Source organism: Genypterus blacodes, unplaced genomic scaffold, assembly GCF_046128005.1.
Source record: "Genypterus blacodes isolate CSIRO-AG114 ecotype Tasmania unplaced genomic scaffold, CSIRO-AGI_Gbla_v1 ptg000133l_1, whole genome shotgun sequence".
Lineage (NCBI taxonomy): Eukaryota > Metazoa > Chordata > Actinopteri > Ophidiiformes > Ophidiidae > Genypterus > Genypterus blacodes.
The window spans coordinates 7741871-7769852 of NW_027466935.1; the positions used below are offsets into that span (position 1 = coordinate 7741871).

General features: G+C 46.1%; 2 protein-coding genes and 1 long non-coding RNA gene across 5 annotated transcripts; 2 read left to right on the forward strand and 1 right to left on the reverse strand.

The window, feature by feature from the left end:
- Nucleotides 1-17: 17 nt before the first annotated feature.
- Nucleotides 18-19206, forward strand: LOC143011136 (AP2-associated protein kinase 1-like). Of its 3 annotated transcripts, XR_012964893.1 has the most exons (22): nucleotides 22-1130; nucleotides 2726-2844; nucleotides 3648-3756; nucleotides 3952-4094; nucleotides 4628-4749; nucleotides 4863-4944; nucleotides 5110-5242; nucleotides 5342-5445; nucleotides 5527-5615; nucleotides 5707-5867; nucleotides 5993-6090; nucleotides 6193-6543; nucleotides 6632-6759; nucleotides 6862-7082; nucleotides 7163-7252; nucleotides 8078-8173; nucleotides 8322-8429; nucleotides 8706-8882; nucleotides 9032-9139; nucleotides 14192-15637; nucleotides 16976-17411; nucleotides 19049-19206. XR_012964893.1 is itself a non-coding variant. In XM_076163865.1 (20 exons), exons 1-20 carry the CDS (start codon nucleotides 968-970, stop codon nucleotides 9841-9843), a joined length of 2703 nt encoding a protein of 900 aa, XP_076019980.1. In that variant the 5' UTR covers nucleotides 18-967; the 3' UTR covers nucleotides 9844-9878. The 3 variants fall into 3 exon arrangements, 2 of the variants coding, with proteins under 2 accessions (XP_076019980.1, XP_076019979.1); XM_076163865.1 differs by lacking the exons at nucleotides 14192-15637; nucleotides 16976-17411; nucleotides 19049-19206 and adding an exon at nucleotides 9743-9878 and having other exon boundaries at nucleotides 18-1130; XM_076163864.1 differs by lacking the exons at nucleotides 16976-17411; nucleotides 19049-19206 and having other exon boundaries at nucleotides 14192-16337.
- antxr1b (ANTXR cell adhesion molecule 1b) lies at nucleotides 17763-27782 on the reverse strand. Its single transcript, XM_076163869.1, has 18 exons — nucleotides 27365-27782; nucleotides 25860-25931; nucleotides 25644-25715; nucleotides 25454-25535; nucleotides 25343-25376; nucleotides 25166-25245; nucleotides 24678-24746; nucleotides 24522-24602; nucleotides 24341-24401; nucleotides 23889-23987; nucleotides 23122-23191; nucleotides 22270-22348; nucleotides 21933-22028; nucleotides 21771-21812; nucleotides 21590-21682; nucleotides 20341-20508; nucleotides 19783-19863; nucleotides 17763-18477 (listed from the first exon to the last, which is right to left on the reverse strand). Exons 1-18 carry the CDS (start codon nucleotides 27517-27519, stop codon nucleotides 18094-18096), a joined length of 1818 nt encoding a protein of 605 aa, XP_076019984.1. The 5' UTR covers nucleotides 27520-27782; the 3' UTR covers nucleotides 17763-18093.
- LOC143011140 (uncharacterized) lies at nucleotides 19808-26057 on the forward strand. The gene is made up of 7 exons (XR_012964894.1): nucleotides 19808-19894; nucleotides 20029-20102; nucleotides 21541-21696; nucleotides 21866-22041; nucleotides 23881-24010; nucleotides 24352-24468; nucleotides 25823-26057. It is a non-coding gene; the product is annotated as an uncharacterized LOC143011140 (long non-coding RNA).
- Nucleotides 27783-27982: the final 200 nt, after the last annotated feature.

Sequence of the window (27982 nt, forward strand, 5' to 3'; positions counted from 1 at the left end):
TTCTTTTCCACTTGTGTGAACCATCGAACATTGAGGACACCGAGTTTGTGTTCGATGACACACAGGGGGCGGGGCGAACGGAAAGGGGGCTGCAGCTGCGCTTTCAACTACATTACCCACAATTCAGCCCGTGCGTCAACAGCAACAGCTAGGATGTTGCGATATCTGTGGCAGCCAAAGATTGCTGTGGTTGCAGAGATCAGGCTGCTGGTCTGAAACCTCCCTCTCATGTATTGCTAGATGTCAAATTTAGTGCTTATGTATTTGCAGCAGCAGCAACCTGCAGTTTCCGGTCGAACCTCCCGTCTGTTTGTGATGCAAAACTAGCACGCGCTAATGCGTTAGCTAACTAAAAATCACAGTTTTATTGTAAGAAAAAAAAAGAGAAACAATTACGAGCTAGACGGACAGCTATGTGGTTACCGAATGGTGGCTTCACTTGACTGAGGATGGGAAGATTTTTTCGGGTGTCTTACGAGTCACACGTCGGATACAGCGAAGGCTTTATCTTCAGAGGATAACCTGGATAACCTTACACGAAATGTCATAGCGCGTAAGTAGCTAGCACTTAGCTAGCTGGGTAACGGTTAGACGAGATGGAGAAGGAGCGAGTGTTATCGTCATCAGCAGCCATCCATGAGCCGCTGGGTGGATAGCTAGAGATTCACTTTCTCCGGGGATGAGAGCCTCCTTGGCGGCTTTAATCACTTACATAACAGCGAGTCGCGGCCGCTCTGGCATTCACAAACTGCTTTATTTGACGAGCAAATGGGAAATTTGCTGTCAGAAATCCAAAATCTGGTTTGTGTCAACATCATCATCCTGAGTGACAAAGACAAATCTCTGCATGTGTCGCAAATAGACTCGAATCCCCTGCTTCGGTTTACATTGTGTACTGGAAACAAAACAGCTCGTCTGCTGCGGCTGTGATTGAAGGCACAAACCTCCCTCCTGTCATCTGGACGTCATGAGGAAGTTCTTTGATTCCCGTCGGGAGTTGGTCAGCTCCGGGCCCGGTTCTGGAGGGGGAGGTGTTGGCTCCGGGTCCAGCCATGCAGGTGGGAATTTCATTGGACGAGGCTTCACTGTCGGACGCCACCAAGTCACTGTTGAAGAGATCATTGCTGAAGGTGAGGAAGAGGAGGAGATACACACACATACATACACACACATACACACACACACACACACACACCACTTTTGTTTATCTTAGTCAGCCTTTATCATAGTGCCTGTTATAGAAGAAAGGGAGTGTGTGTCATCAATCACTGACATGCCCATACATACACCCCTACTGGAACAAGAGACAGGCATCAGAGGCCTCCAGCTTCCTCCCTGCTGTCTGTCAGTTTCCTGTTTGCTGGTTCATGATCCATAAAGCGTAATTAAGTGAGATGGAGACGTACCCAGCACCGGGCCGTTGTCCTTGGAGGCCTCGGAGGAGGTGTTCAATCACTTTCATCGAAAGGAATGTGAAGGGAGAAACAGCAGATCACAGAATCATTCAGGGATTTGAAAGTCCATCCCAGTGGGTTACTTTTAATCTTATTTTATGACTGTGTGGTGCACTGGGACTCAGTTTGCGATCGCTGAAACAGAGGCACACAAATCTGACTATAGTTGACATCATTATCATGCCTCTCTCTTACAGGTATTTGTCTGCTCTTCTTCTATTTCTTCTTTCTTCTTTCTATTCTAGAGAGCAGGTTCATGAACGTTATCTGGCCTCCTACAGTCTGTATAGTTTCTATACACACACACACCGCACGCCTTGATAATGAAAGGGTAACAAGCAAGGGAAGAATACTGCAGTACTTGATGCTTCCAGTAATGATGACTACTCTATAATCAAAGTCAGATTCCTGAAATGTATCGACTGTGATTGCACATTAGCCTATGTTCCCCCAGCTTGGTAATCATTACTCCCTTACAGTATTTATCTTTAATGTAGTTAAGGCAACCAGCAAGTCAAGGTTTTCACAATCGATGCACAGTGGGTCAATAATGTAAAGAAACAGTGGGTTAATGTTTTGCATGTGGTCCAAAAGCCGCCCCACCATGTTTACTGTGTCTTTCCACCAGATGGTTCATAAGTACTGGTTGTATTTTGCTACTCTTCCTCTCCAAAACATCAGCGCCACCTTCAAATGTCAAATTGAAGACGTCGAAGCCGCAGCTTCTGCTCGAAAATTGATTACTCCGCTGAGCCAAACTGTGGAAGCGAATTTGTGGTCCAGGCTACACCAGATGGTTCAGCCACAATGTGGGCTTGGATGTAAACCCCGCAGCAATGACATGACTAATACATAGACTCTATAAGGCCGCGCCATTTGGTGCTGGCTGCCTGCGTTTGCTGCGACCACATTTGTTAAGGTAATTACGTGCGAGAAATTGCTTGCAGCTGCATATTCAAAGTGGTGGATGAGCGCTGGCTTCATTTGAGGGTTTTTGTTTGTCAAAGCACACATTTGTCTACAAAAAGAGCCTCAGAAGAACTCCCCTTAAATCAGGAACATTCCAATCAAAGAGGGAGGATACGTGCAAGTATTTGGCGCCAACATTTTTACGGTTTTGTAACATTCTGAGGTGTGGACACATTTAGGGAGATACTTTCTTTTCTTAAGTCTTTGTCACTTGTCACTCACTGTCTGCTGTGTTTTGGTGAGATCCAACATCGCACTGAAAACAGTCACTTTTAATTCAAACGCTCTTTTCAATCCCGTAGGTGGTTTTGCCATCGTGTTCCTCGTGCGGACAAACCAAGGAGTCCGCTGCGCTCTGAAGAGGATGTACGTGAACAACGAGCATGACCTGCAAGTGTGCAAACGTGAGATTCAAATCATGGTGAGTTATCGACTCTGAACTCGGCCTTAAGGCATCATTTGAAACTGAATTATTTCTCTGAGAGTTTCCCTTACTGTCTTTGCTTCTATGGGAAATAAACAGTTTAGTCCTGACTTTGTAGGCATTATCGTTTGGGTCAAGTGCGCCTCTCAGTTCTGTGCATGATTAACTGGATCACCTCTTAATGATTAAATCAAGACCTGAATTCTCTAGGGAAGCGTTCCATGGCATGGTATGCAGCTGATGGAAGAGGAAGTCGGCTAAAATCCTACAAGCAGCTCCGCAGCCACACAGACACACAGCAGATTTATGTTTAGTGCTTGGGCAGTTTTATTTAAAGCTTTAACTAAACACTCGATTGCTCTTAGTAACGAGTTCCCATTCAAACTCTAAACCATTGCATAATCTGTCTGCAGTATCACGACATCTGACAACACATGCATTCATTTATTTGTTTTGTTATCGGCTCGTCTGCCTTTATCCACGAGGCATTTGTTTGTTGTTGTTTTCGTTCGCGCACGCACACATGCACGCACGCACACACACGGAGAGAGAGAGAGAGAGCGAGCGAGCATTTTCACCTTAGCTGCAGTACTTGACATTTTTTGATTACCTAATACGCTCCAGACTCCGTCTCTCTGTTGCAGCGCCCTCTGCAGGTGATGACCCCTCATTACCCCTCAGCGCAGTCTGACCAGCCAGAGTGACGTTGACGCCGTTTTTGGATTCAGAGTGAAATCCTTTCAGCCGTACGCACAGTTGTGTATTCACGTTCTTCCAATTTGTGTTTTGTGTTTTTGCAGAAAGACCTGATTGGTCATAAGAATATTGTTGGTTATTTGGACTCCAGTATCACAGCCTTGGGCTCCAGGGACGTATGGGAGGTTTTCATACTGATGGACTACTGCAAAGGTGAGCGTGGGATGGGAGCTGGTAAAGGACATCGTCTTCTTTTATTGGGTTGGAATAGAGCAGCAGCTTACTCACACGTATCTGCAGTTATAGCAGAGTAACACACAAACATGTTAAGATGTAAAGTCTATTTAAAGCCCACGTCCCTGTTGTTAATTAGGCTGCGGTACACTGATATATAATTATGTTTATCAGGGGGCCAGGTGGTCAATTTGATGAATCAAAGGCTGCAGACCGGCTTCGCTGAGCCTGAGGTTCTCCAGATCTTCTGCGATACCTGCGACGCCGTTTCTCGCCTGCACCAGTGCAAGACTCCCATCATCCACAGAGACCTCAAGGTGACGTGTTTGGCAGTGACACGGCACACACGCCTTACAGAGACAGCAGAGAAATCACTTTAACGCGCTGACCTGAACAGACAGACAGCGTTAAATACATTGCTTTGAATTATGAAGAAATAGGATTGGTGTGTGTGTGTGTGTGTGTGTGTGTGTGTGTGTGTGTGTGTGTGTGTGTGTGTGTGTGTGTGTGTGTGTGTGTGTGTGTGTGTGTGTGTGTGTGTGTGTGTGTGTGTGTGTGTGTGTGTGTGTGTGTGTGTGTGTGTGTGTGTTGTGTGTGTCGAGCTAGAGCAAGCTATGTTTAATGGACTAAGAAGGCGAGAGAGGAGGTGGTCACACAAATTGCCTCAGATAATTCATTTTTGCAGGGTGGTGCAGTGTGTGTTTTTCCATTTTCAGCATACCGACGATGAGAGTTGTGGATATTTTTCTGACCGACTCAAATCTGCAGATCATCATGTGACGAATGCGGGGCTGCTGTTTTCATTTTCTTCGTCATAAAGCCCAATCTACTCACTCTACTGTCTCTACAGGTGGAGAACATCCTCCTGCACGACAAAGGTCATTATGTGCTGTGTGACTTTGGCAGCGCCACCAACAAGTTCCAGAGCCCTCAGACTGAGGGAGTCGCTGCTGTAGAGGAAGAAATCAAAAAGTGTGTACATGTGTCTCCTCTGAACCTTTCGATCTGTTTGCGCATGTCGTCGCCTTTTGTTTGGACTTGTTGGTTTTTTCCTGCTATCTGGTCTGAATGGTGACTTGTTTCAGGTACACCACTTTATCATATCGAGCCCCTGAGATGGTGAACCTCTACAACAACAAGATTATTACGACTAAAGCAGATATTTGGGTGAGAGAACAAGAGACTCCAGTGATAATCAGTACATTGGGTTATAGTTGGAAATATAAATGAATGATTTTAACTGTGTCCTTTCCTTTCCTCTCCTCTCCTCTCCTCTCCTCTCCTCTCCTCTCCTCTCCTCTCCTGGGGGTCGCATGTGACGGTTCTCTGCAGGCTCTGGGCTGTTTGCTGTACAAGTTGTGCTTCTTCACTCTGCCCTTTGGTGAAAGCCAGGTGGCCATCTGTGATGGCAGTTTCACTATTCCAGATAACTCCCGCTACTCCTACGATCTCCACTGCCTCATTCGTTAGTCCTCCTTTAAACATTGTTTGAGTCTGTTGTCAGTTCATTGAGCGCTGGAGTTAGATTTCAGCTCCTCTTGTGTATCTTCCTGGTGCCTTCCAGGGTACACGCTGGAGCCAGACCCAGAGAAAAGACCAGATATCTTCCAGGTGTCCCATGTTGCTTTCAAACTCGCACAGCGGACTTGTCCTGTTCAGAATGTGAAGGTCAGTGTCAGCTCCAGCCGGAATATGAGGAATATATTGTTTTGATTTGATTAAAGTCTTTCATTCTTTTCCTGAATACAGAATTCTCCAATACCTTCCAAACTTCCTGAGCCAATCAAAGCAAGTGAGGCTGCAGCAGCAAAGAAGAGCCAGACTTACGCCAAAGCCAGGCAAGAATGGCCTGCATACGCTGTAATATGTGTGTGTGTCGTCATACTGTCATGATCAACACGAAGACTAATGTCCTTCTTTTGTTGCCAGACTGACGGATCCAATTCCCACCACTGAAACCTCCATAACCCCTCGGCAGAGACCAAAAGCAGCTCACACTCCGCCTGCTGCTGGCATCCTCCCCATCCAGCCTGCTGCACTCACTCCTCGTAAGCGGGCCAACATCCCTGGTGCTGTAGCTCAGCCTGTGGGTACGTACAGGTCTCGGTCCCCACTGTCCAATAGCTAGATAGATAGAGATAGATAGAGAAGAAAAGCAACATTTTGAACAAAATTCATGCTTTTGAACGTCTGTGTTCTCCTCGACTCCCCTCAGGAGTGAGCTTAGATCTCTCCCAGCCGGCTGCAGCTCTGCTTTCACAGAAGGTGCAGACTTCAGCTCTGCCACAAACCAATCAGGCTCAGCAGAAGCAGGTAAATACAAACAGTCAACTTGATTTAGTGTCTTGTATGAACATAGTCTGCAATATAGATAGTTTGTTGACAAAAGATGCTGTCATCCATTTTGTGTGACAGCCAGTCGTAGCTCCAGTCGCAGAGATCACATCATCAGCTGGGGCGGCGTCTTCTGCGAGCAAGCCGGACACCCAACTGCAAGCCCAGGCACAGCCAGCGGTCCAGCAGCCGATCACTCCCTCCTCGTTGGCCGGCGTCGTCCCCCAGCAGGCGGCGCAGCCTCCGTCCAGTCCCGCCCCACCCCAACGGCCAGCGCGACGCAAGCAGCCTGGCCAGGCTCAGCAGCCGGCAGCTCAGCCTTCGCCCGGCAAACCGGCCTCTGGTCAGCAAGCTGCTCCTCAGCTGTCACCTGGCCAGGCTCAGCCCAGCGCCACTGAGATCAGCCAGAAGGCAGCTGAGCTAGATATGATGGTAACTAACTTGTTTCTAGCCATCCAGTCAGTAACAGCCTGACCCTCTGTTCACCTACAGTCCTGATTATTACGCTTCTTTTGATCAGAGTCAGACTCCTCCTGCTTCCCCAAAGACAACAGAAGATCGAGGCCATCAGCGCGCCCCGAGTGACGCCACGCTGAGCGACTCCTCACAGCAGCCGCAGAGCTCTAACGGAGACGCCGCCCTCACCCAGTAAGTGTCCCGTTCACCAGATATCACCCAGGACCCAAATCGTCACTAAAGCGCCGCCTCCTCTGTTTGTTATTGTTACTTTATGACCGTTTGCCCCTCCAGATCCGCCGCTGCAGCTCAGCCGAACACCGTGCTGCCTGCTCAGCCTGCTCAGCCCGGTGTCGGCGATGTCGCCCAGGATCCGAGCAAAGCCGCACCTGCAGCTCCGGCCTCCGGCTCTGCCACCAGCACCCCCACGCAGCCCGCATGGAACCCGTTTGACGACGACAACTTCTCCAACCTCACTTCAGACGACCTGAAAACCAACGATAAAAAGCCAAACGGTACAGCGTGAGCGTGTCCTGTGTGTGTAATAAGCATCTAATATTTAATAGACGAGAAATAACTGAGGTTTTCCTTCCAGATGTATATTCAGAAACTGAGATGTTATCCTCTGAGGAGTTGATACCAGGCTTGCAGGCCTCTACCCTGGAAAACGCAGCACAGGAAGCTGGTGAGTAAGACAGAATTTATTTTCAGCCGTCTCGGACATTTTGGAGAATCGCCAATTGATGCAAATTTGTTGTTATTGTTCTGTTATTAATATCCATGGAGACACTTTGCTGGGCTGCTTATAGGCACAATTTAAACCAACCAAATCTTAATTTTAGGGTTAGGGTTAGGGTTTCCAAAGTTTCCAATGTGTCTCAAATGTTGTCCACTCCTTATCTCTTTAAAGGAAAATGAAAAGGTCATATTTTCAGGGAGATTACATCCCTCGTGTCACTTCAGACCGCTTAAGTAAAGATCGTTGTCACTGAGCGCAGATCACGTTACAAAGCTTGTGAAAGAAACCGATCCGCTAACCTTGGCAGGAGCGGAGACGTCACAACTCATCCTCGGTGATGCATCGATGCCAGTTAATGCACCGCACGGGTCTCCAGGAATGCTCCGGGCGCAGACCTCTTTCAGCGCCGGCTCCATTAATCCGATGGACCCCGCGTACGTGCGTCCCATAAATAAAATAAGAGCTGCGGGTCGTAATGAAAGAAATGTCAACGTTTATTTTGAAAAGCCTCGGGCGGTGCAGGCCAAATGTTTGTTGGCGGCGCAGGAGAGATCGAGGAATTGATTTGGTCCTACATAAGGGAATAGTTTTACATTTTCTAAGGACAGGCGTTGATGTATATTTGGCCTGACAGATAACATTTCACCCTCATTTTTTTCTTTGTGTCTGCTTCCTGTTTAGGTGCTATTTATGCAATTGTGTTTGGTTTGATTTGAACGCTTGTACTCCAGTAAAAATCTTCACCGTGTCGCTGTTGTCATTGTCCTGTAGCTGAAAGACCAACGAGTATTCTCGACTTGGATTCCGGAGCGTTGCTGTTGACCATCTCGGATCCTTTCTGCACCCTGGAACTCTTAGAGGCACCCGGTAAAGACACACAGATACACCTTTACGCCTTTATGTTTGCTGTTCTAAAGACGATTGACAGGCGTGTTAACACTTTACAGAAATCTGTGCCGTCATTGTTACGACTGTTTGTTCATGTGTGTCCGTCTCTCTTCACCAAACATCACAGAGAAGTTGATTGAAGGACTCAAATCTCCAGACACGTCCGCTCTCATGCTGCCCGACCTCTTGTCTTTGGCCGACCCCTTTGGTGGATCTGTGGAGGAGACTGCAAAAGGTGTGTGTGTGTGTGTGTGTGTCTGTGTGTGTGTGTCTGTGTGTGTGTGTGTGTGTGTGTGTGTGTTTCACCCCCTAATGTAATAGTAGAAGGTAACTGCTCATATTCTTAATTCAGTCACCTTTTTGTTTATATTAATTTTGAGGTTTATTTATCAATTTTACCTGTGAAGCACTAAGCATTGTGGGTAACATGACTATGATTTTAAACTTTTTGCTTCCGTTTGTCTAATTTCAGCCTTTAACTTTGGTTTTGTTTCCTCGTCTACCTTGGCAGATCCTCTTGCTCTCACCGCAGACGACTCTCTCTTCGGCTGCTCGCTCATCTCCGCTCCGTCCGTCCTTCCTGCAGGGGGCAGCACCTCCTCTTCCGTCTCATCCGCTCCGACGTCGGCCGCCTCCGCTTTGGACGACTTCAGCCTGTTGGCCGGAGACCCCCTACCGCCTAAAGCAGGTAAGCTCGTCTCCCCTCTGTGTTGTTCCTCGCTTTGGCCCAATTGGTTCTATCGTCTCGTCCTCATTCAACACTTTTCCATGGTAACGTATCGACAACCTGCCTTTCCCCTCCTCCGTCTCCACGCCAACCCCCCCCTCCCCTTGCAGACTCGTCTCTCCTGATCTCAGACTTCGAGCCGCAGCAAGCCAGTGCAGAGGCGGGCACCGAGGACGAGTTTGATCCGATTCCCGTGACGGGCCGAAAGAACTCCCAAGGTAAGCACCGGTACGCTTAGGTGCTCGGGTCCATGCAGCGCCACCTGCTGGCTGTCTGTCGGGCTGCAATCATTGGTTTGACTCAATCCTGCATTTTTGATTCTCTAATAGATTTAACAACTAATTTCCTGAATCATACCTATTAAAACGGGACTGGGGCTTCCACTGTCTGTTTCGATTTGTGCAGAGAAAATACAATTAATAACCAACAATTTGAATGACTGAATAATTAGTTTAAGCATGTAGGGGTTCTGCAATGTGAGTAATTGTTTAATCATTGCATGGGAGCCGTTACTTTGCCTCTGTGATCCTCATTGGTCCCTATTTTTATGGCATCTGATACACTACAAGATGAATCCAGATCCATTTTTAATCCAAAGTAAGCATCAGTTGTGGAGGTAAATGGGTAAACTCTGCCCTCTCTCTTTCTCTCGACCCTCTAACCCTCTACTTGACTGCTCTGTTTGCTTGTTTGTGTCTCTCGCTCCTTTTGCTTCCTCCCCCCTGTTTTTCTCGCCTGTACTCGTCTCCCCCCCCCCCCCCCCCCCCACCCGCCTCCTCTCCCTCCCTCCCTCCCTTTGTTGTTGTTGTCTCTCCGGCCAGTTTCAGGAGGCCACTCGCGCAGTAACAGTGGCGGCTCTGAGTCCAGCCTGCCCAGCTTGGCCCGCTCCCTGGTGCTGGTGGACCAGCTCATCGACTTGTAGACGCAGCGCCCCCCCACCCTGTAGACGCAGTAACACTGGATTCTAACCCCGGCATAGCATAACAGCAACCAACACTGTTGTCAAAGCGAGCTTCTTTCACCCCGCCCTGCCCCACCCACCCACCCACCCCTCACCACCACCCGCTCTCATCCTCATTCCGACTGTAGAATAGCTCATCTTCCTTTTAGTGCTTCGCCATTCCTGCTCTCTCCGCATTATCGATTGCATTATCTGGCTTGGACTCGCCTCTCATCTATCTCGCCCTTGCTCACTCTCTCTCTCTCTCTCTCCCTCTCCCTGTGTGTCGTCTCTGTCCGGACTGTAATATCAAATGGTCAAAGAGTGGCCAGTCCCAATACCATCATCCTGTGTAAATGTTACCCATCTCATCCTTCTCTCAATCAGGACAAACTAATACCGCTATCCAGTTTTTGCTACAATGGTGCATTATGTCGAATAGGAAAACAGTAGAGGAACATCATTGTTGTAAAGTACAATAGGCATAGTTATAAGTGTGTTGTAGTTATTATTGTGCACAAGTGAAATTCGGCGTTTGCCTTTTCTGAGTTGTTTCCCCCCCCCCCTCCTGATTTATTTGCACATTTTAAAGAATAATCCTGTAAAGTAAATGACCATTTATTCAAATTAGGTCTGCATGTTTTCCACCTTACAGGGGAAGCATCCTTGAAAAAAAAAAATGAATTTATGAGAGCGTTCACACCCTGCCTGATTTGCACATTATTGTAAATTTTGACTCCGGAAAAAATATCCTGGACGGTCCGAAAGCTGCTTCCCAACCGCCAATAACATCAAAGTGAGTTACAGCCTTGAAAATGAAACAGCCATAAGCACACTTCCTGCCTCGCCCCCCCCCGCGTCCATTCCTCCAAAGCCTCGGCACCACCACGCGCTCACACCGTGATTTAGAGCAGGACACCTAGTCGCCCAGAGCGTTTGGAAGAAGGAAGTGCCATAAAGTAATATACATGGAGCGGATCTCAGACCGGGGGGGAGGGGTTATAGGAGTGTAACTGCTAAAGAGCACGACTGCACGACACTGCTGCTCATCAACTTAATATACGATGTAGCTGCAGCATTTCTACAACTCGGACCTGATTGATATTTCTTGCTGTCGTTTAAAGGTTTATTTAGGGTCTTACAACCAGTTAGTGAGACAAGAAAACAATGGCAGACAAATGTCACTTCTCAGTAGGAAACGCATGTGAAATCATGAAACTATTTTGAGTCTAGTAAGAACTCATTAGAAAATAGCTGGAATATAAAGGAGAAACATCCATTACTGTGACTATTCAGGTCATAAACGTAGAGTAGATGCATTCTGTTGGTTAATTATGGCATTTTTAGCAACTGAATCTCACTCATTCTTATGAAAACATCCACACTAACATCCATTCCACTTTGTGCAATCCTTCCTACATTCCTGTCGTTTGTGTAAATAGATGCAGACTCCAATCCAAACCATAGAAATGGTGATTCTTCTTGTATATATATGAGTCATTGTCATATTGTCATTAAGCTTTATTTGTGGATATATATATACATATATATATACTCATATATAAATATATATGTATATATATATAATTTCCTGTTAATAAATGTTAATATGAATAGAGTGTTAGAGAATGAATGTAAGAAATAAATATTAGTCTATAATTCAAATATATATGATTCTTAACACCATAATCCCTGAATAATGAAGAATATTCTATATAAATATTTCATTCCTCTTTGTGGAATTGTGTGTTGAGAAAGATTGTGTTTTTTTTTTTCCTTGCGTATATCTATTCTATAACTGTCGGTACATTCAAATGTAAAGTTGACAATCCTAGTCTTTGTTTAAAGTGGAAGATTAGGGCTGAATCCCGCGTCCCTCGTTCCATCCGCGCCCCTTTGTGACAAGAACGTGAGCCTTTTTGTTTACATGGACTGACGGAGGATTCTCTCTCGTTTTCATTTCCGAAACGTTTTGAACTGTGCAGTGAGCTCCACCTGTCGGATCTAGTCCCGTTTCATTTCGTAGTCGTGGCAGAAGTATCATTTTTTGCTGAAGTTGTGCGTTGTGAAAGCTTTTGTTTTGGAGCAGTTTTTAGTGATCACAAGTTCATATCGAGAAAAAAAAGCATGGCAGTGTTGTTGAATGTTATGTTAATGTGTGTTATACAGTGTTATGATAAGTGTGTGTGTGTGTGTGTGTGGAGTCATTGCCAGAATTGTTGGATGTGTACAGTAGCCTACTTGTGTTGTTCTTTGACCTTGCTGCAAACATGGCAACCGGTATGTTGTCATTAAAACGTCTCTATAAAGCACAGGCCTCCTAAAGTCTCTCAGGTAGTCAAGAGCTTCATCCCCTCTCTGAGAGTTTGACACGTATTGGCTTATTCACGCGCTCCGGTCCCGCCGTCCTTTTGATCGTCTGCGCTACATATTTACAAGTTTACAGTGGAACACGGGGAAAGCGATGACCCCGTACGGTCTGCGAGGGGACGCGTTAAAGGGAGACGATGGCCTCTGTAGCTCCAGCTTTGCTTTTAGATCAGCTCGGGGGTTAGAAAAACTTCAAAACAGGCACAAGGACAAAGTTTCAGCAATACAGAAGATACTTCTCTTTAGGATCAAACTTAAGTGAGCCGCTTCCTTCCTGTCACGCTTGGGAATTCTCTTCAATGTCATTTTTGTGGTCTCTCTCTCTCTCTCTCGCTTTAATCAGCGATGATGATATTGTTTGTGCATTAGCAGCAATCGACAAATCTGAAATGAGATTTTAAGGGGCTGGTTCAACATTTATCTTCTATATTGAACGTAAAACAGCTTATTCCTTCACTTTGATATCTAAACCTGACTTAAGAATAGCGGCAAAATGAAGACGTCCAAGTAGCACCTCGCCAACAAACCACCTAAATCTGAAAAATCACAGAAAAAAGGAAAGTTTATCTCAACCTGTTGGATCTAGTTAAACAGTAAACTAGGAAAACAAACAATTTCTGCATTTTTAACATCTGCTGTATCACAAAAGGGGGGCACTTCAAGTTTGAGAACCACTGCTATGGCCGTAATGCGTCAACTTGTTCAATCAAATGTGTTTAAATATGATCGGCGGTGGCTAGAAAAATAGAAAAGTGATGATACTGAACAAGTAGGACATCAGTTTATACCCCGCTTCAATGAGCAAAATGCTGATGTTTCCCCCCCAGTATGGCTCTCGTCCCCATCACCTCTCCCTATCACGACACTCTATTTGAACCTATGCAACTCTCCCCCCCACCCTTGTAGCCACTCAACTCGTTATCGCTAAAGCCGAGCAGGTGTGTGTGTGTGTGGTGTGAACGGTCCCCTAGTGTGTAACGGAAGAAGCCCCCCCTCGTGTTCTTTGTTGTGTTGACAAACTTAAACAAAACCAAAAAAAAAAAAAAAAAAAACATGTGACAAAGCTCCAAAGCTGTCGGTGATATCTGATCATTCATGAGTGTTTTTGAACAAACGCCTCTTGTCTTTCTGGCCCCCAACCCCTGCGTCAGAGCTGTGGTATCGTGTGCTCCTTCTATTTTTGTGAGATAAATAAAGAACTATTAAAGGGATGGCAAATAAAATTCAAATGTGAATGTCACTGTGTTGAGTATTTATAAGTGAATGTGCTTTGAGTCACATTGTGTTGCTTTATATCCTAGTTGCATGCAAGGAAATCTCTGCTTTGACTCTATTTAGTATGGTTTTTGTACAGTGTAGTTTATGGTTGGAGGGGATTGTAATGTGATTGTGTCATGTGCTGATGATCACAGTCTTGTGGTGTCTTGGCGTGCAGACTAATGCGACACAGGTAAGAAGAAACCAAAGCTTCCTTGCTCCCTTTTCTCTCCATTTTTGGTTCTCATCCCACAAAAATAGGTTTTTATGTCTCACATTGTGTGGTATCAGAGCTCAGGAACACATAGTGATACAGGTAATGCTCCTTACCTCACCATTACCTACCAGAGCACCCTGAGCATCAGATTGACGATCATTGGATGCACTTATATTGTTGTATTTTTTACCTTTTTTTGCATGTTTTTTTGTCCTTCATAAGACATCAAGTCAGGATTCATCTTTGGTGGGTTTTGATCCACGTCATCAATGGCGGAACGTTCCATGTTTTTATGTAGAGAAAAGATTAAAGCAGATATAGTTTGACAGTTCTGAATAAATCCGGGAGTTGGCGGAGTAAAACCTGGCAATGTGTCTCATTTTGAGGAAGACTCTGGATTTTACTCGGCCAAGTCATCCGGATAATTCAATCTAACTTCTTCTGACGAAAGCAACCTGATCTGTCCTCTGTCTCTTCCCCCTGTAGGCCTGCAGAGGGAGCCCTGCAACAGCGTCCTGCAAACCTCCGTGTCGTCCGCTGAGGAGAAGCAGGAGCAGAATTTTCCGCAGGACACGGCCGCACGCCCCAGTACCAACACCAAACACATGCCGGCACCAGACGAGAGCTGCACGCAACGCCGTGCAACACCGCCCGCTCCTACCAGCCTGCCTTTCCTACCTGCCAAGCAACAATCCCAGTACCAACCCCCAAACCAGCCAATCACCTCTGATGTCTTCCAGCTGGCTCCTTTTAAGATGGCAGGAGGAGAAATCAAGAAGAACCCGTTCCCCTGCTCTCATAAAACACCCGAGCCGTCTGACGTTTTCCTCCAGGCGCCGTTTGGAAGGAGACAGGACATATCGAGGTCTGATGCGAAGCTTCCAGGTCAGATCCAAACCAGCAACCAACAACAACAACAACAACAGCATCAGCAGGTCCCTGAACGGCCCGTGGGTGCTCCTCAGCCTCGTACCAAACAAGACCTTCCTCCTCTGCGCTCGCAGTTCAGCGAGAGGCCTCTGATGCAGCAGCCGGTGGCGGTGCAGCGCGTCGTCTCCAGGATCGGCCAGCAAGCCGCCGTAGGCTCGGTGGCAGTGGGGCCTCTGCACTCCTGGTCCATAGGGGGTAGATCTCTGCAGGACCCCTTCACCGCTGCGCCTTTTCCTAAATACGCACCCAGATACACGCAGGGGAAACCTTGATTCAGCCCGACAGATGCCAAGTGTTGTGTGCCAAAGCAGAGTTCAGGTTCAGTCACAATGTTACAAGTCGAAGCATGAGATAGATTAAACTCCCGGCATTACCAGAGCAGTATCACAGTGACTATAGTGTCCTTCCCTTTGACCTATATTAGTGCCGTTTACACATTATTCGGTTCTACCTCAGCCGTATAATAAGGTTCTTTGTGTCTTTGCACCCTTTCAGCACTTTTCTGAACCTGCAACCTGCAAGTCAGTTAGAACTCCTGGACTCGTATATTATTACAGATAGAAGTTCAAATTGTCTGCATTTTCAATATTCAATGTCGGCGCTGCAGGACATTTAAAATCTATTACAAAATCTTAAAGTATTGTACTATTATGACTCAACTCACAGGCGAATCATGCAAACATAATCTGCTTACTGATAAATATATTAATGTCATGAAGGACCTACGTAAGGACTTTAAACCCAATTTACAGACTTGACTGCTCCGTATGTGTTTGCAGGTTGTTCCCAGGTTGCATCACCGCTCCTGGATCTTTCTAATGACTTTCTAATGGAGGTGTAATCAGCTCAACCTGCAGTATAATGTGCAATGTATTCTTTAATATGTTCTTAGACTTTTTAATGCATTTATGTCCTGGATTCCTAGATTTGGATTAACAAAGCTGCGCTCGCTTAACAACGCCAGCATGTTGAGTGTTACTAGTGCCTTACAGCGTAATGGAGGTAAGTGAAGGGACGGAAAAGCCCAAATTATCTCCTCCTCCACGCCACGTTATTAGATTGTTTACCGTCCAGTAGTTATCATGATTTGGATTTCATGACTTCTCCTAGATCTGGATTTGTATCTTGCCCATAGAGAAGGATTTGACTTGTGTGTATATAGTAGTTCCTCATTTATAATACAGTCTTATTACTCTTCTCAATCCTGGGTCAAGCTTGAGGTGCAATCCTACAGTTTGAACTCGAAGGAATGGCGGTGAAAGAAGGACACCGTGCTGATTCAGCCTTTTTTACATTTAAACATGTAATCAAAGCAGAAACGTGATGAATGTCCACACCTCCACCAACACCATGCATGTGTCATTATCTGGAATATCTCTGGAGGCTTTCATGGGCACCTGAGGGACAGATGTTCATGCTTTAGCCACTTTGAAGGCAATAATTCCAGCGCCGTGTTGTGTGGAGCGACATGTCCAGCGAAGCATGTTGGACGTGTCGCTCCACGCTCTCCTCATAGATTTTGCTTTATCTTTATTAAACCAACTTAAGAGACATTTGAGCTGAGGTTTTTATTTGTTTGTATGGACTCTGGAGTGGCGATAAGATGGAAAAACACTTTTTTTTTTAAAGCGATATAAGCACAACTGTATTCTGTTTCATCTGTACTCTTCCTCTCCGTCTGAGCCTCTAATAAAGTGGAGCCGCTACGAGAGATTAGTCGCCCTGCTATGATTCAGAGAGACATGCAGTGTGTCCACGTCTCCGAGAAAAGAGAGAGAGAGAATGGAAAGTACGAAATGGATCAAAAGCGGATTTTTGCGAGGTCATGAAATTCCTTCATTAGGATCTTCTTGGGATCAAACTTCACCAGTTCATGAACTTAAAATGAAGAAATTCTACTTTTTTTTTGGTATTTTCCCAAATTTGGAGTTCACTAGACTAGAAAGTAGCTTATTGTGAGCTTAAAGCAAACATGGTGTCTTTGGTCAGTGTGCACAGTGGGGCTATAAACTAAATGGAGCAGAAGTAGCTCTGTGTTTGAAGCTCATAGAAGCACCAGAAAGGCTTCACAATGGAATGAAAATGACATCAGGAAATCAGTTTGATTTGGTCAAATACAGTAGAATAGTTGGTCTGCAGGTATATCAACTTGTGAAGTGTGATTGTATGTCTTAGAACAAACACTCTCCTTGCTCTCCTCCTGCTGCTGGATTGGCCTGAAATGTGACGCAGACTAAATTCCTCTTCCAGATCGCGTTGCATCATCGCTGGCCTTTGTCTTTATCGCTGCAAACGTCTCCTTCTGATCTCTGCTTCTCCTCTCGGCTCTCGTTCTCACAGACGCCCCCGTGAGCTCGCAGGCCGCAGCGCTCTGCGTCCGTCTGCGTCGGCCCTGTGGAAACGTTCCCAAATGAAACAAGACCTCCAACACAGGAAAGCGTCGGAGAGATGGAAATAGAAGATCTGAGCGCAGGAAAGCTGTTGTCTCAGCTGCGGCTTGTTACATAATCCCAAAACCGCACGGATATACGGCAGATCTGTCAATCAATTTACATTTCTTTAATTTTACAGTCATTTACTATATTACGGTTATGTTGGACGGCCTTCTGTTGTACATAAATACATGTATGTTCTAGTCTCAGGGTCACTGGCAGAAGGACCTGATCAGTGTGTCCCTGCAGCCCCTTGCAACTTCTCTCAGGCCAGCGGTAGAATTCCTTAAAGGCGTCCTTGGTCCCTCCCAAAAGTGGAGAATAAATGGAAGAACGTGTAGCAGGTATGTGAACCACCTTAACTGGGCATTTTGGGATTTTTAGGATTAATTGCTCCACTTCCTGAGCTCCTTTAGTTACAGAGAGCGAGAGCAAAACACAAAGTCTGCACAGAGCAAATGTTACAGAGTGGAGCTTTAATACACATTTGGTTGGTTGGTTGGTTTTCTTCCTAACAGGATGAACATGAATCACACATTTTACACATTATATACAAGAAACACTTAGATTTTGTGATTGAATGAAAGCTCAGAAGAAATAATTCACACCAGATGAAAGATTATTCCAAACAAAATTGCTTCCACAACTTTTCCGATTAAGACAAAGATTTCAACAATCACACGACAGAAATATCATTTGTTCCATCTCATTTATTGGGAATTACTTTTGCTTTGTTTATTTCAATTCCTTTTTTCTTCTCCGTTCCCAAATCATAGTCCAATGCTTTTTCATTAGTGTCAGTCTGACCCCTCACTGTCATACACACACATGTAAAGATGAAGTTAATGTATTCAGGTCAAAAACCTTCATGTGCTGCTCTAAAAATCAGAAGTTAAATTGTGCCGTTGCGTCTCAGCTCTGTGTTTGGAAACACGAGCAGAGAGCAATGAGAAACTCCGTCCAGGTTTCCACCGCCGCCACCGTCGAATCCCTAAACTTTTCCATTCTCCATTGTCAATGGCGGGGCTACTGATTGGGGCGTGGGGGAGGGCGTGACGGGGGAGGGGCTCTGCACAGGGGCGGGCCCTGAGGTGGAGGGGGCAGTGACCCGGCGGGGGAACGGGGGAGGGTGGCTGCCCCCGCCGCCGCCGGAGGCAAGGCTCTGTTAGGAGGAGGTGTGCAGAAGAGAGGAGGGAGGGTGGCGGAGGAAGAGGAGGAGGAGGTGGAGGAGGGCGGGGGAGTGGAGGGCAGAGGGGGGAGGATGGAGGTGGGAGACGGGGGTAAGAAGTTGCTTCCCTCTGAGTGACGACGGTGGTGAGGCAGAGTGTAGACGGGCGTGGACGGGTGGTTGTAGATGGGATAGCGAGGGGCCGGGTAGGACTTGGAGCGGGTGAAGGTGATGCACCGTCCCTGGAAGAGGAAGAGGAGGTTTAATGCATCACCAGGGTCACTTCCTGTCAGGGCTCAGGGCTGTCGGCCATATTCATAAAAGCTTTAACATCACGTTTTAGCTTACAGAAAGACCAACAAACTGCAAATCCAATATAACTGCAAAATGTGATATTTAAATATTATAGTTGCTTTCTACAGAGTTGCAGTTGAAGTTGATAAATTCTCATTTTTTTGCTCTTCCAAGGAAAATAATCTTATCAGGCACCAAACGCTCCAGATTATTAGAGTCTATTCAGGATAATTGCTCTTTATTTATCAGAGGTATTCAGTCTGCTTTCCAACTTGCACGACTGACACACAAACTTTCCAAACTCAATTACTTTAGTTTCTTATAAAACCCTTAAAGATTCCTCAAAGTCTCATTTTCTTAAAACAATTGAAACAAACTCTGCAGGGAGATTAGAGTTGAATCAGCTAATGACTCTTAATTGCAGTAAAGTCTTCCCGCTACACATGTGATCCACGTTGGAACGAGTCCCTCACACTTCCTCTGTAAACAACAAACAACATGGCACACTGTCGTTTGCAGGCCTCCATCAAGACTACTCTTCTCCCGAGCATTTCGTCGGATTTCACCGGCTTTGGAAGGACGGAAAGAGGAAAATTCCGCAGTTAGTCCTATTAGTTTGTGTCATGGAACAAAGCCGTTTCCCAGCCAGCTCGGCCCTGCTGACGCAGGCAGTTGAGAGGAGGAAGGTAGCGTGGAGTCTTTAATGACTTCTACAGACCGGAGCGTTCCTCTTTTCAAAACCTCTTCATAGCTGTGTGGCACCTCTGTCGCCTCTCTCACAGTCTCCACCTCTGGATGTTATGATTAACTCCAGATGTGCACTTATCAGCCCCTTGAAATAACTTAAATGTGGCGTTGAAAGGATTCCGGCTCACGCTCTCTCTGTTTTGTCTTTTGATCTACGACTCCAGAATTTTCCCCAGAAGTCGTGAATCTAATATTCTTGAACGTTTTCAGCCAAACATTCACGCTGTTAGTTTACAATCTTATTCACTGGCTTTGCTTTGAATGTTTGCTGACTGAGCGGCTATGCGAAGATGAAGCTGGTTTCCATTGACGCTTTTCCAAGTTCCTGGAACCAAATTTGCCACAATTCAGGAATTTCCGCATTTTTTTTTTCTATCCCACATTGCACCGGTGGCGTTCGTTCCACATTCTGAAAAAAAGTGCTGCCATTATGTAAAAAAAGTGTGCAGCTTCCAGGTTTTGGACTGTAAACCCTTGTGTTGTCTCCGTCTCTGTCTCTGTCTCACCTTGTCTCCAGGATGTGGTCTCATCACAGACACTCTGTCGTAGCCTCTCCTCAGGAACACACACAGAGCGTCCAGCTTACCCTGTGCAGAAACGCCAGCAGAAACAAATTGGGTCAGAACTTGAATCTATGTGCATCCAATAGTCTGTAAATGACAGAAAGATAACATCAAAATAGAATAGAATGGAGTGATTCTTGTGTCTATCTGATTTGTTGTTGTTTACTCCCGGATGCTTGTGATGCTCAGGAAGCTGTCCAGAACCTGAAAAGACTCTATCTAGTCCGGAATAACACCAGCTCATCAGATTCCTGCTCCTCGGGGTGAGTCCGGTTCATGTCTGGTTCCTATTACTTCCAATCCAGCTGACTAACATGTTTTTCCGAAACCAATTTTATTAACCATTTCCTGCATATGGTTCCCAGGAGGAGGACAGAAGTGGACATTAAGTGAGTTATATGCTGTATAGGAAAACGCCTCTCATCACGCTGTATGTCACATATGTTAACATGACGGGCAGGAGATCAACTGTCTGTGGACATGTATGTGAATTCCCAGCACCTTGATGGGTGAATACCACTTTTGGGAGCCGATGGATTTGTGCATGCCGTTGTAGTACGACCGCGACGGAGGCAGATCGAATTCCTGCTCGGGCATCACCACTCGGGCGTTTTTGGCTTTCTCCAGTTTTGCTCCTTCCTCTGTGGAGCCTTTATCTCCCCAGCGGACCTGAGAGCAGACACACACACACACACACACACACACACGTGTGTGTGTGTGTGTACACACACACACACCAGCAGGACAACAGTCAAAGTTTTACGTACATTTATTTTCAAGCAGCTATTTGCATAAGAGACACAGTCCTGCTGCTCGTCTGCTCTCTGAGGTGAGACCTTGTTTCCTTTTATTTCAAGGATTTCCACGAAGCTTCACACACACAAACCAGAACCCTTGAATGGAGCTGTGCATATTTTCCAAAGCTCTGTTTTGGAAGCGGTGCAGCTCGGAGGCAAACCTCTGCGACGGCTCGGCCCACCGTAAAGCGTTTCACACTGTGAGCGTGACAGCTGCGTCCTTGGCTCACACATGTTACACCTGTCTGTCAACTGGACATGAGTTTAGCCCCTGCTTGGTTCTGACCCGATTATGTCTTGGTCCTGCTCGACCTCCTCATCTCTCACTCGGGTAGCTGAGAGGACATTCAGCCTCCAAACCTCAGCAAATCTACCTTCAGCCCTGTTTGCACCCTGACGAACTAGAAAACACCAAATTTGAATAATTAAGATTTGTAAAAACGAGGGTTCTGCACCAAATTCAACTCGTTTCCTCTTTGGCTTGTGGCCTGATTTTAATTTCAGAGGCTACAACTCATTTAAAATGGCTGCAAAGTTGGATTCCTCCTCAGGCTGTTTGTATCAGCCTCAGATTTGATGCCATTTTTCCATGCAGACCAAAGGCCCTCTTTCAACACACACACACACACATACACACACATCCCAAACATTTGGTAAACTTGCTCCGCTTGCAGTTTTACCGGCCAGTTGGCTTCAGCATAACCCGACATAACTCTTACTGGCTCTTCAAACGTGTTGGGAGCGACTCGTCTTCCAAGAAGGACTTGCACACTCATCTTATACAGGGACGAGTCACTTCCTGCTCTCCTTTATGTTTCTGCTGCACTCGCGTCTGATTTCACGCCTCCAACAAACGCAAACCAGAGACCAGAGACGCTGAAACTTCACATCCTGCTGCTTATAGCCATCTATCTTTCCATGGACGGGATTCTGGCTCTTCCTGTGACCCGTACCTCCATTCTCTTGATGCCTCCCACTCCGCGTCCTCCGTAGTACGAAGCGTCCACTGTGGGCCACCTTTTCTTGGGAAATCCGTCCTCGTCCTCCTAAAGATTGAAAGGTATGTGATTTCAGTATGTACGTCTTGTTTGTTCATGCAATTTGTGGCGGAGACCAACAAATGGACGCACTTACAGAGTCGTCCTCTATTTCTGGAGGAGGGGGCTCATGGATGATCTGCCAGGGTGAGAGATAACAATGTCAACAGTCCCTCAAATGAAAAGCCATAGGTGACAGTTGATGGCGTGTGCATTGGGAGCCGCTCAGATGTTTGAAGATGGAGGACAGGTGTCGTACCACAGTGCAGCACAGAGGCCAGAACCACCAGAGCAGAGCCACGATGAGCAGGAGCAGGAGGATGAGCAGAGCGATGGCCACGTACGTCCCATCAGACTGGGAAGAGACGGTAAATATGGGACAGATTATTACTATTTCATTTATAAGAATGTGCTCTGAGTGACGAGGAGGAACGTCTCCTTTTGCGGCCTAAAATTAGCTTCAGGCTCCAATACTCTGAATCATAGTGATGTAACGTCACAGTAGGTGGTACAATGTTGGGATCTGACCCTTTTGGAACCACACAGAAGTATTCATTTGTGTACATCAAAGCCATTAATAGCATATTTGTACTTACACAAGTGACTGCAGTAATTGTGACAGAACTGGATATGAAGCTCAGGCCGTTATTCATACTGACATGCAGCGTGGCAGACCTGCGTAAAGGGTTAAAAGGGCCGTCAGAGTGTGTGTGTTAACTGCGTGTGTAGGAACAACTTCAGGATTGATTTGATTATTTGGAAACTTGTTTTGCAGCAGCTGGTAAATATTGCATGCAGTCGTGAGATAATTAGTGAAATGTGTTTTTAAAAAATTACGGAAAACTCATCACACACTGAAAGAAAGAAAGAAATCCCAAGCTCCACCTTCTGTCAGCCACATAAACAAACGTCCATCAAACAGCTAATGGAGCAGATTGTGTTATTTTAACACATAAACAATTCTTTCTTTTGACCTACAAACGTTGATTGATGCGATTAGCTTTGGCTGAACCCAAATCTGCTGATGCTACATAGTCACATACAGTCTACACACACACACACACACACACACACACACACACACACACACACACACACACCAGATGGCTCCCATGAAAACATAAAAACGTATGTAAACTCAATTGACAGCCGCTAATGCAGGCGGGGTCAGAGATAATCATAACAGTGTGCGGACGCTGAGACATCCGCGGGTCGCTCTGCGTTTAAACTGATCTGTCCTCGAGGTGGAAAGTATCTCAAGAAAGTAGAATCCGTCTCAAAAATGATTAAAGATGGGTTAAAACGTCATGTTAGTGGCGGTGGTTGCATGTTGTTACTGTGCATGTGCATCTACATCTGGATCTGGATCTTTACCAAGCTGCATCTCTTACATTTAACAAGTTGTGTCCATCAAACCAACAGATGAAACTTGAGATTGAATCACTTACGTTCCCTCTTTTTCCAGAACAGGAGCAGGACAGAGGAGATAGGTGTCTCTCACCACTAACGGCCTCTTCACTGTCCAATTAGAAAACATCATTTAGCATTATTATTGCAGTAACGGTTCATGTGTGCATCATTGTTTACATGATTCAAGTGAACGCCTCAGCAGATTTCAACCGCAATAATATTCCCTTTTTTTGTTATTAAATTCCTGGACTTCCCATCTTTATGGAAAATGCAGCAGATGAGGAGGCTGGTGGTTTGTTTACTCTGGCGGAGCGAGCGTTCCTCGCGCGCTTAAAGGCCCCCGATCTTCGTCGCCGTCGAGCTCCGCATTCCTCTTTAGATATCCGAGAGGCCTTAAGTGTTCTAGCAGCCGATTCAAGGCGAAGACGGAGGTACGGAGAGTTTGTGGAGGGATCGGGGATTAAATCATTGTCAGCCACAAAGAACTCATCTCCCTCCTCTCCAGCCGCGCTCCTCCGGCCAAAACAAACCCGGAGCCATGAACTGTATAAATGTGCTGCTGATGGGATGATACAGCGACAGAACTGCTGCCTACCTATTCACTCCATAAACACTCTGATGGATTTAATGGACAGAGGATGGTTATGGATGGTGTACACACACACACACACACACAAACACACACACACACACACACAGTATACATTATGAGCCCTGCATCTTCTGTTGACAAAATATCTTCATAGCTGATGACTCTGCTGAGGCTGATTGATTGATCGATTGATTTGATTTAGCAGCTACTCACTCAAAGTCACTGTGTCGTTGATGCGGAAGCTGCAGAGGACTTCCTGGACGTTTCGGGCATGAAGGAAGCCGTTTCCTTTGACCACCACCTGGAAGGATTCTGATGAGGAATTTAAGTGAAAGGTTTGTGTTTCTTCCTCACAATAGGTTGAAGGATGTATAGATTTAAAGATATTTAATTGTTTATGGTGTAAACGTGTGTTCTTCCTTTTCATCTTAACATCTGCGGAAGGCCCCAGACTACATTGCTTTCAAAAATAAGACTTCAGTTGTGAGGGAAACTACCAAACTAAAAGTCACAGGTCAGGTCGGTCATTTGCAGTCTGAGTCAAGTTGAGGTGAAAGTTTTGTTCTTGGCTCAGATTTGAGTTCAGTGTTTTGCTTCTGTCCGGATCGATTAGACCCAGCATTAAAGTGAATTTGAATAAGATTTGTGTTGATATTATCTTTGACCTCCTTCGCAGATGCTGGACGGCTCCACTGCCAGGATCTCGATGCAGGATCTCTTCAGAATCTGACAAAAGGGAGTGACAAAACATTCAAAACTGAACCGAAGCCAGACGAGGCGATGACATATTGAGGTAAAAATTTGCATTGTTCTACGACGTCTAAAACGCTTCACAGTCCTGCGTACCGAGTCGATGACCCCCTGCAGGGCCTCAAAGCCGTCGTTCACGGGGAAGACGTGGTCCTTGCCGTCAGCTATCGTTGCAAGCTGTCGAGGAAATCACGATTAATTGATGAGTTGATTGATTGGCAGGCTTGTTTACTGTTCCGCTGACGGACTTACCTGCGTTTCGTTGAAGTCCTTCACCCCGACGCAGTACACCGTGGCGCCTAACTGCCGCGCTCTGCTGGCCTGATTCAAAATGATGAATGAAAACCACTTAGAGGCTCAATTCCCAAAAATTCCCAAATCGCTGCTGCATCGTCCCTCGAGGTGTGAAACTGTCAAGCGTGTGAGACTTATGGACCACACCCCTCCCAGCTCTGATGTCACAAACCATGTGTTTCTGCTTCAAACAGCTGTTGGAAAAACATCTGATGTGACATCACCGACTGGGCTGCGGCCAACATTCCTGTCTGAACCTCAGCGGAGCAGCTCTTACGTGTGTGATTTGACCTTTTGAGCCCCTGTGTCATTTTTAAATCATAGTGAGATCTAGTTACACATAAAGGGAGGAAGACACCCGGGATGTTGACGGATCGCAGACTGAGTGAGTTACGGTGCTTCTATTATTATACATCTGGAACTGAGCGGCTGTTGCTTCCCTTTACCTCTCTCTCTGCCAGATCGAACTGGTTCTCCCTCAGTTCACCGTCGGTCAGGCCGATGATAACACTGGCTGTCCGGAATCCTGAAAAACAAAGATGCAGGGGGGGAATCTGAATCCAACAAACAGACAAGCAGAGTGAAAATAGACAAGAATATAACATATAAACTCTAATACTCACCATCTCCGGTCCCGTAGTATATTTGTTCACTGGCCTGAGGGAAAGAGAGATTTAGAGATTATCAATCTAAAAGGACCTGACTGAATGAATTTGATGGATCAGTGGACTTACTCTCTGAAAGCCTCTGTGCATGAACGTGTCGCCGCCTGGCTGAACCATACGGAGCTCCTCCAGCCCGGCCCGGATCAGCTCCCTGAACACCAGAACCAAAGCAGACAGACAGATTGATTGCATGCCGGCATGGTGCAATAGATCAACTCAGAGCCATGTCACTCAATCATGGAGGCGTTGTGAACGTTACCTGTCTTCAGTTAGTTTCATGAGGGTTCTTCCTTCTGTTGAAAACACAATAAAAGACATCCGGAGCTGAGGACTGGAGGAGGAAGAAGAAAGGAGACAGACAGTAGAGAGGATGATCAATGATTACACTCACTCGCCCACTCTCTCTCTCTCTCTCTCTCTCTCTCTCTCTCTGATCAGTGCTTTATGTCTGTGACCACCTGTGACCCCGGCCTACCTGATGAACTTGTGAGCCAGGTGATCAACAAAGTAAAAGATCTCATTCCAGTAATGCTGCACGCTGCCAGACCTGCGAGGAACAAATCAACCGTCAGTTTGTTTTCTTGGCAATTTCCAAATTTAATGAGATAGGAGCGACATTCTTGCTTTCCCTCCAATTCTTAAGCTCTCCTAAGGTCAAAATCATGAATTATTTTCTGCCCAGTAGCCTCACAGGGAAAACAATTTTTTTTATATCATGGAAAAGGACAAAAACAAGAGATTGTGCAATTTGCTTTTGCTGTCAATTCTCTAAGTGTAGATATAGATATTTAGACTAAACTTAGCAATGAAAACAGCATTTTGACTCAATTTTGACATTTTTTTGTCTATTGTGTGTATGCTATGAACTGTCAACACCTGGAACATATTGAGGGAAAGTGTTTGTCTTTGAATTTACAGTCGGATTGCTTCTGCTTTTTGTTTCCGCTGTTTTTTTCCCCCCAACTTTTCTTTTTCCCTGTAAGTGCCACCTCTCAAGCCGCTGGAAGTTCCAAAAAGAAGAGAGGCCATAGAATGGAAAACAGGTGCTCAGGTTGATGAGGAGGAATGTGACCTTTGAACAATCGGACTGTTTTGATTCTGCAGCAGGTGCAGCTGACAGAGGAGAGTCAGCAAAAGAGCCACTCAAAGAGTTGTGATCAGCTAAATCGTCTCCTCTCTCTTCTCCTCTCCTTTCCTTTACTCCCTTCCTCTCTCCCTTATGTTTTCATTTATCGTGTGATGCTAGTCCCGGCGCAGGCAACGGCCAAAAAAGAAAAATCAGGATCTTTGGAACATCTGGCTGTAATGGAGAAATGGTTCTTCCAGACTCGGGGCAGGCAGAAGAAGGTTTTTGAGGCTGGAGGCTGGATGTGGTTTTTTGCTCGGCGTCAGTGTAGCACAGATCCAGTTTGACGAGAGTAATCCCTGCAATGATCTATTTCTTTGGAGCGACTTCAAAAAACCTTGCAAATGTCAGAATCTTCATGTAAACACGTTGTTTGTTGTTTTTAACCCGCGCACACTCTTTATTGCAAACAGCTGCATTGATCCTCTGCTAAACATGATTAGGATCTGATCCAGGGGTGCAGATAGAGATTTGTGCCCCCCTCCCCCTCCCCCTCCCCCTGCCCCCGACAGCAAACTGCTCTAACAAAAATGTATTTTCCAGGGTGGCTCTCCAGATGTGGAAGCCCTGAATGAACCTGACCTGGCCTACAAAACAACAACAACACACACTGACACACAACTGGATCACATCAGTTAGATGATTCATGCAGATTTTGCTCCTCAGGAAAAACAAAGATTGAAAGGACGGATGCAAATCACACAATCACACTATCGTCACATCGGCGCATGCTTTCTGTGCACGGTAGTGTTGTTGGTCCAGTGAACGTCTCTGGACATCTACTTCACTTGTTTGTACACCTGTGTTTGCACTCGGAAACGGCGTGCGTGCCCAAAACAAACAGAAACACTTACTTGTCCAACACAAAGTAGAGGTCAAACCCTCCGTAGCAGGAAGAGCCGGCCTCCCTCATGTCATGGATCTGTCCCGCGCTGACCGCCACCAGGACGGCCACCATCACACCCACCTCCACGCCGAGCAGGGCCTGCCTGCACCAGCACAGGGACATCACCCCGGAGTGAAGAGCTCAGCCTAAGAGAAGGTGAACATAAAGAAGAAGCTCCTGCTGCTGTTTTCCTCTCTCCTTCTCCCTCTCTCTCTCTTTCTTATGGCACTTTGATGGAGGCAGCCATCGCTCTTCACACACGCACACTTCTCCACGTGGAGTGAAATGCCTCCTTCTGGATCAGCGTCCCATCTCCTTGGAGCAGATGTGCTCTGGCAGAGGAGGAGTGAAGCTGTCGAGGCAGAGTGGTCTGCTCTCTCTCTCTCTCTCTCTCTCTCTCCCCCCCCCCCCCCCTCAATGTGTTTAACATACGCTGACGTGAAGTTCACACAGGAAAAAATGAAGTGAAGGACTAAAATTTGTGAAACTCTACACTTTGCAACTCATCTGAGCGACACACACACACACACACACACACACACACACACACATAAACATTCACCAAAGTTGAGTTCCGTTCTGAAAC

Bases quoted from the DNA above. Each gene is read 5' to 3' on its own strand.
- LOC143011136 (XM_076163864.1), top strand. From the start codon at position 968: ATGAGGAAGTTCTTTGATTCCCGTCGGGAGTTGGTCAGCTCCGGGCCC. The intron at 5,616-5,706 runs GCAAGAATGGCC...TTTTGTTGCCAG, and splicing joins CAGACTTACGCCAAAGCCAG to ACTGACGGATCCAATTCCCA. The intron at 7,253-8,077 runs GTGAGTAAGACA...ATTGTCCTGTAG, and splicing joins AAACGCAGCACAGGAAGCTG to CTGAAAGACCAACGAGTATT.
- antxr1b (XM_076163869.1), bottom strand. From the start codon at position 27,519: ATGTCCCTGTGCTGGTGCAGGCAGGCCCTGCTCGGCGTGGAGGTGGGT. The intron at 25,536-25,643 runs GTAACGTTCACA...TCTGGTGTTCAG, and splicing joins ATGAAACTAACTGAAGACAG to GGAGCTGATCCGGGCCGGGC. The intron at 20,509-21,589 runs GTACGGGTCACA...GTCTGCTCTCAG, and splicing joins GAGGCATCAAGAGAATGGAG to GTCCGCTGGGGAGATAAAGG.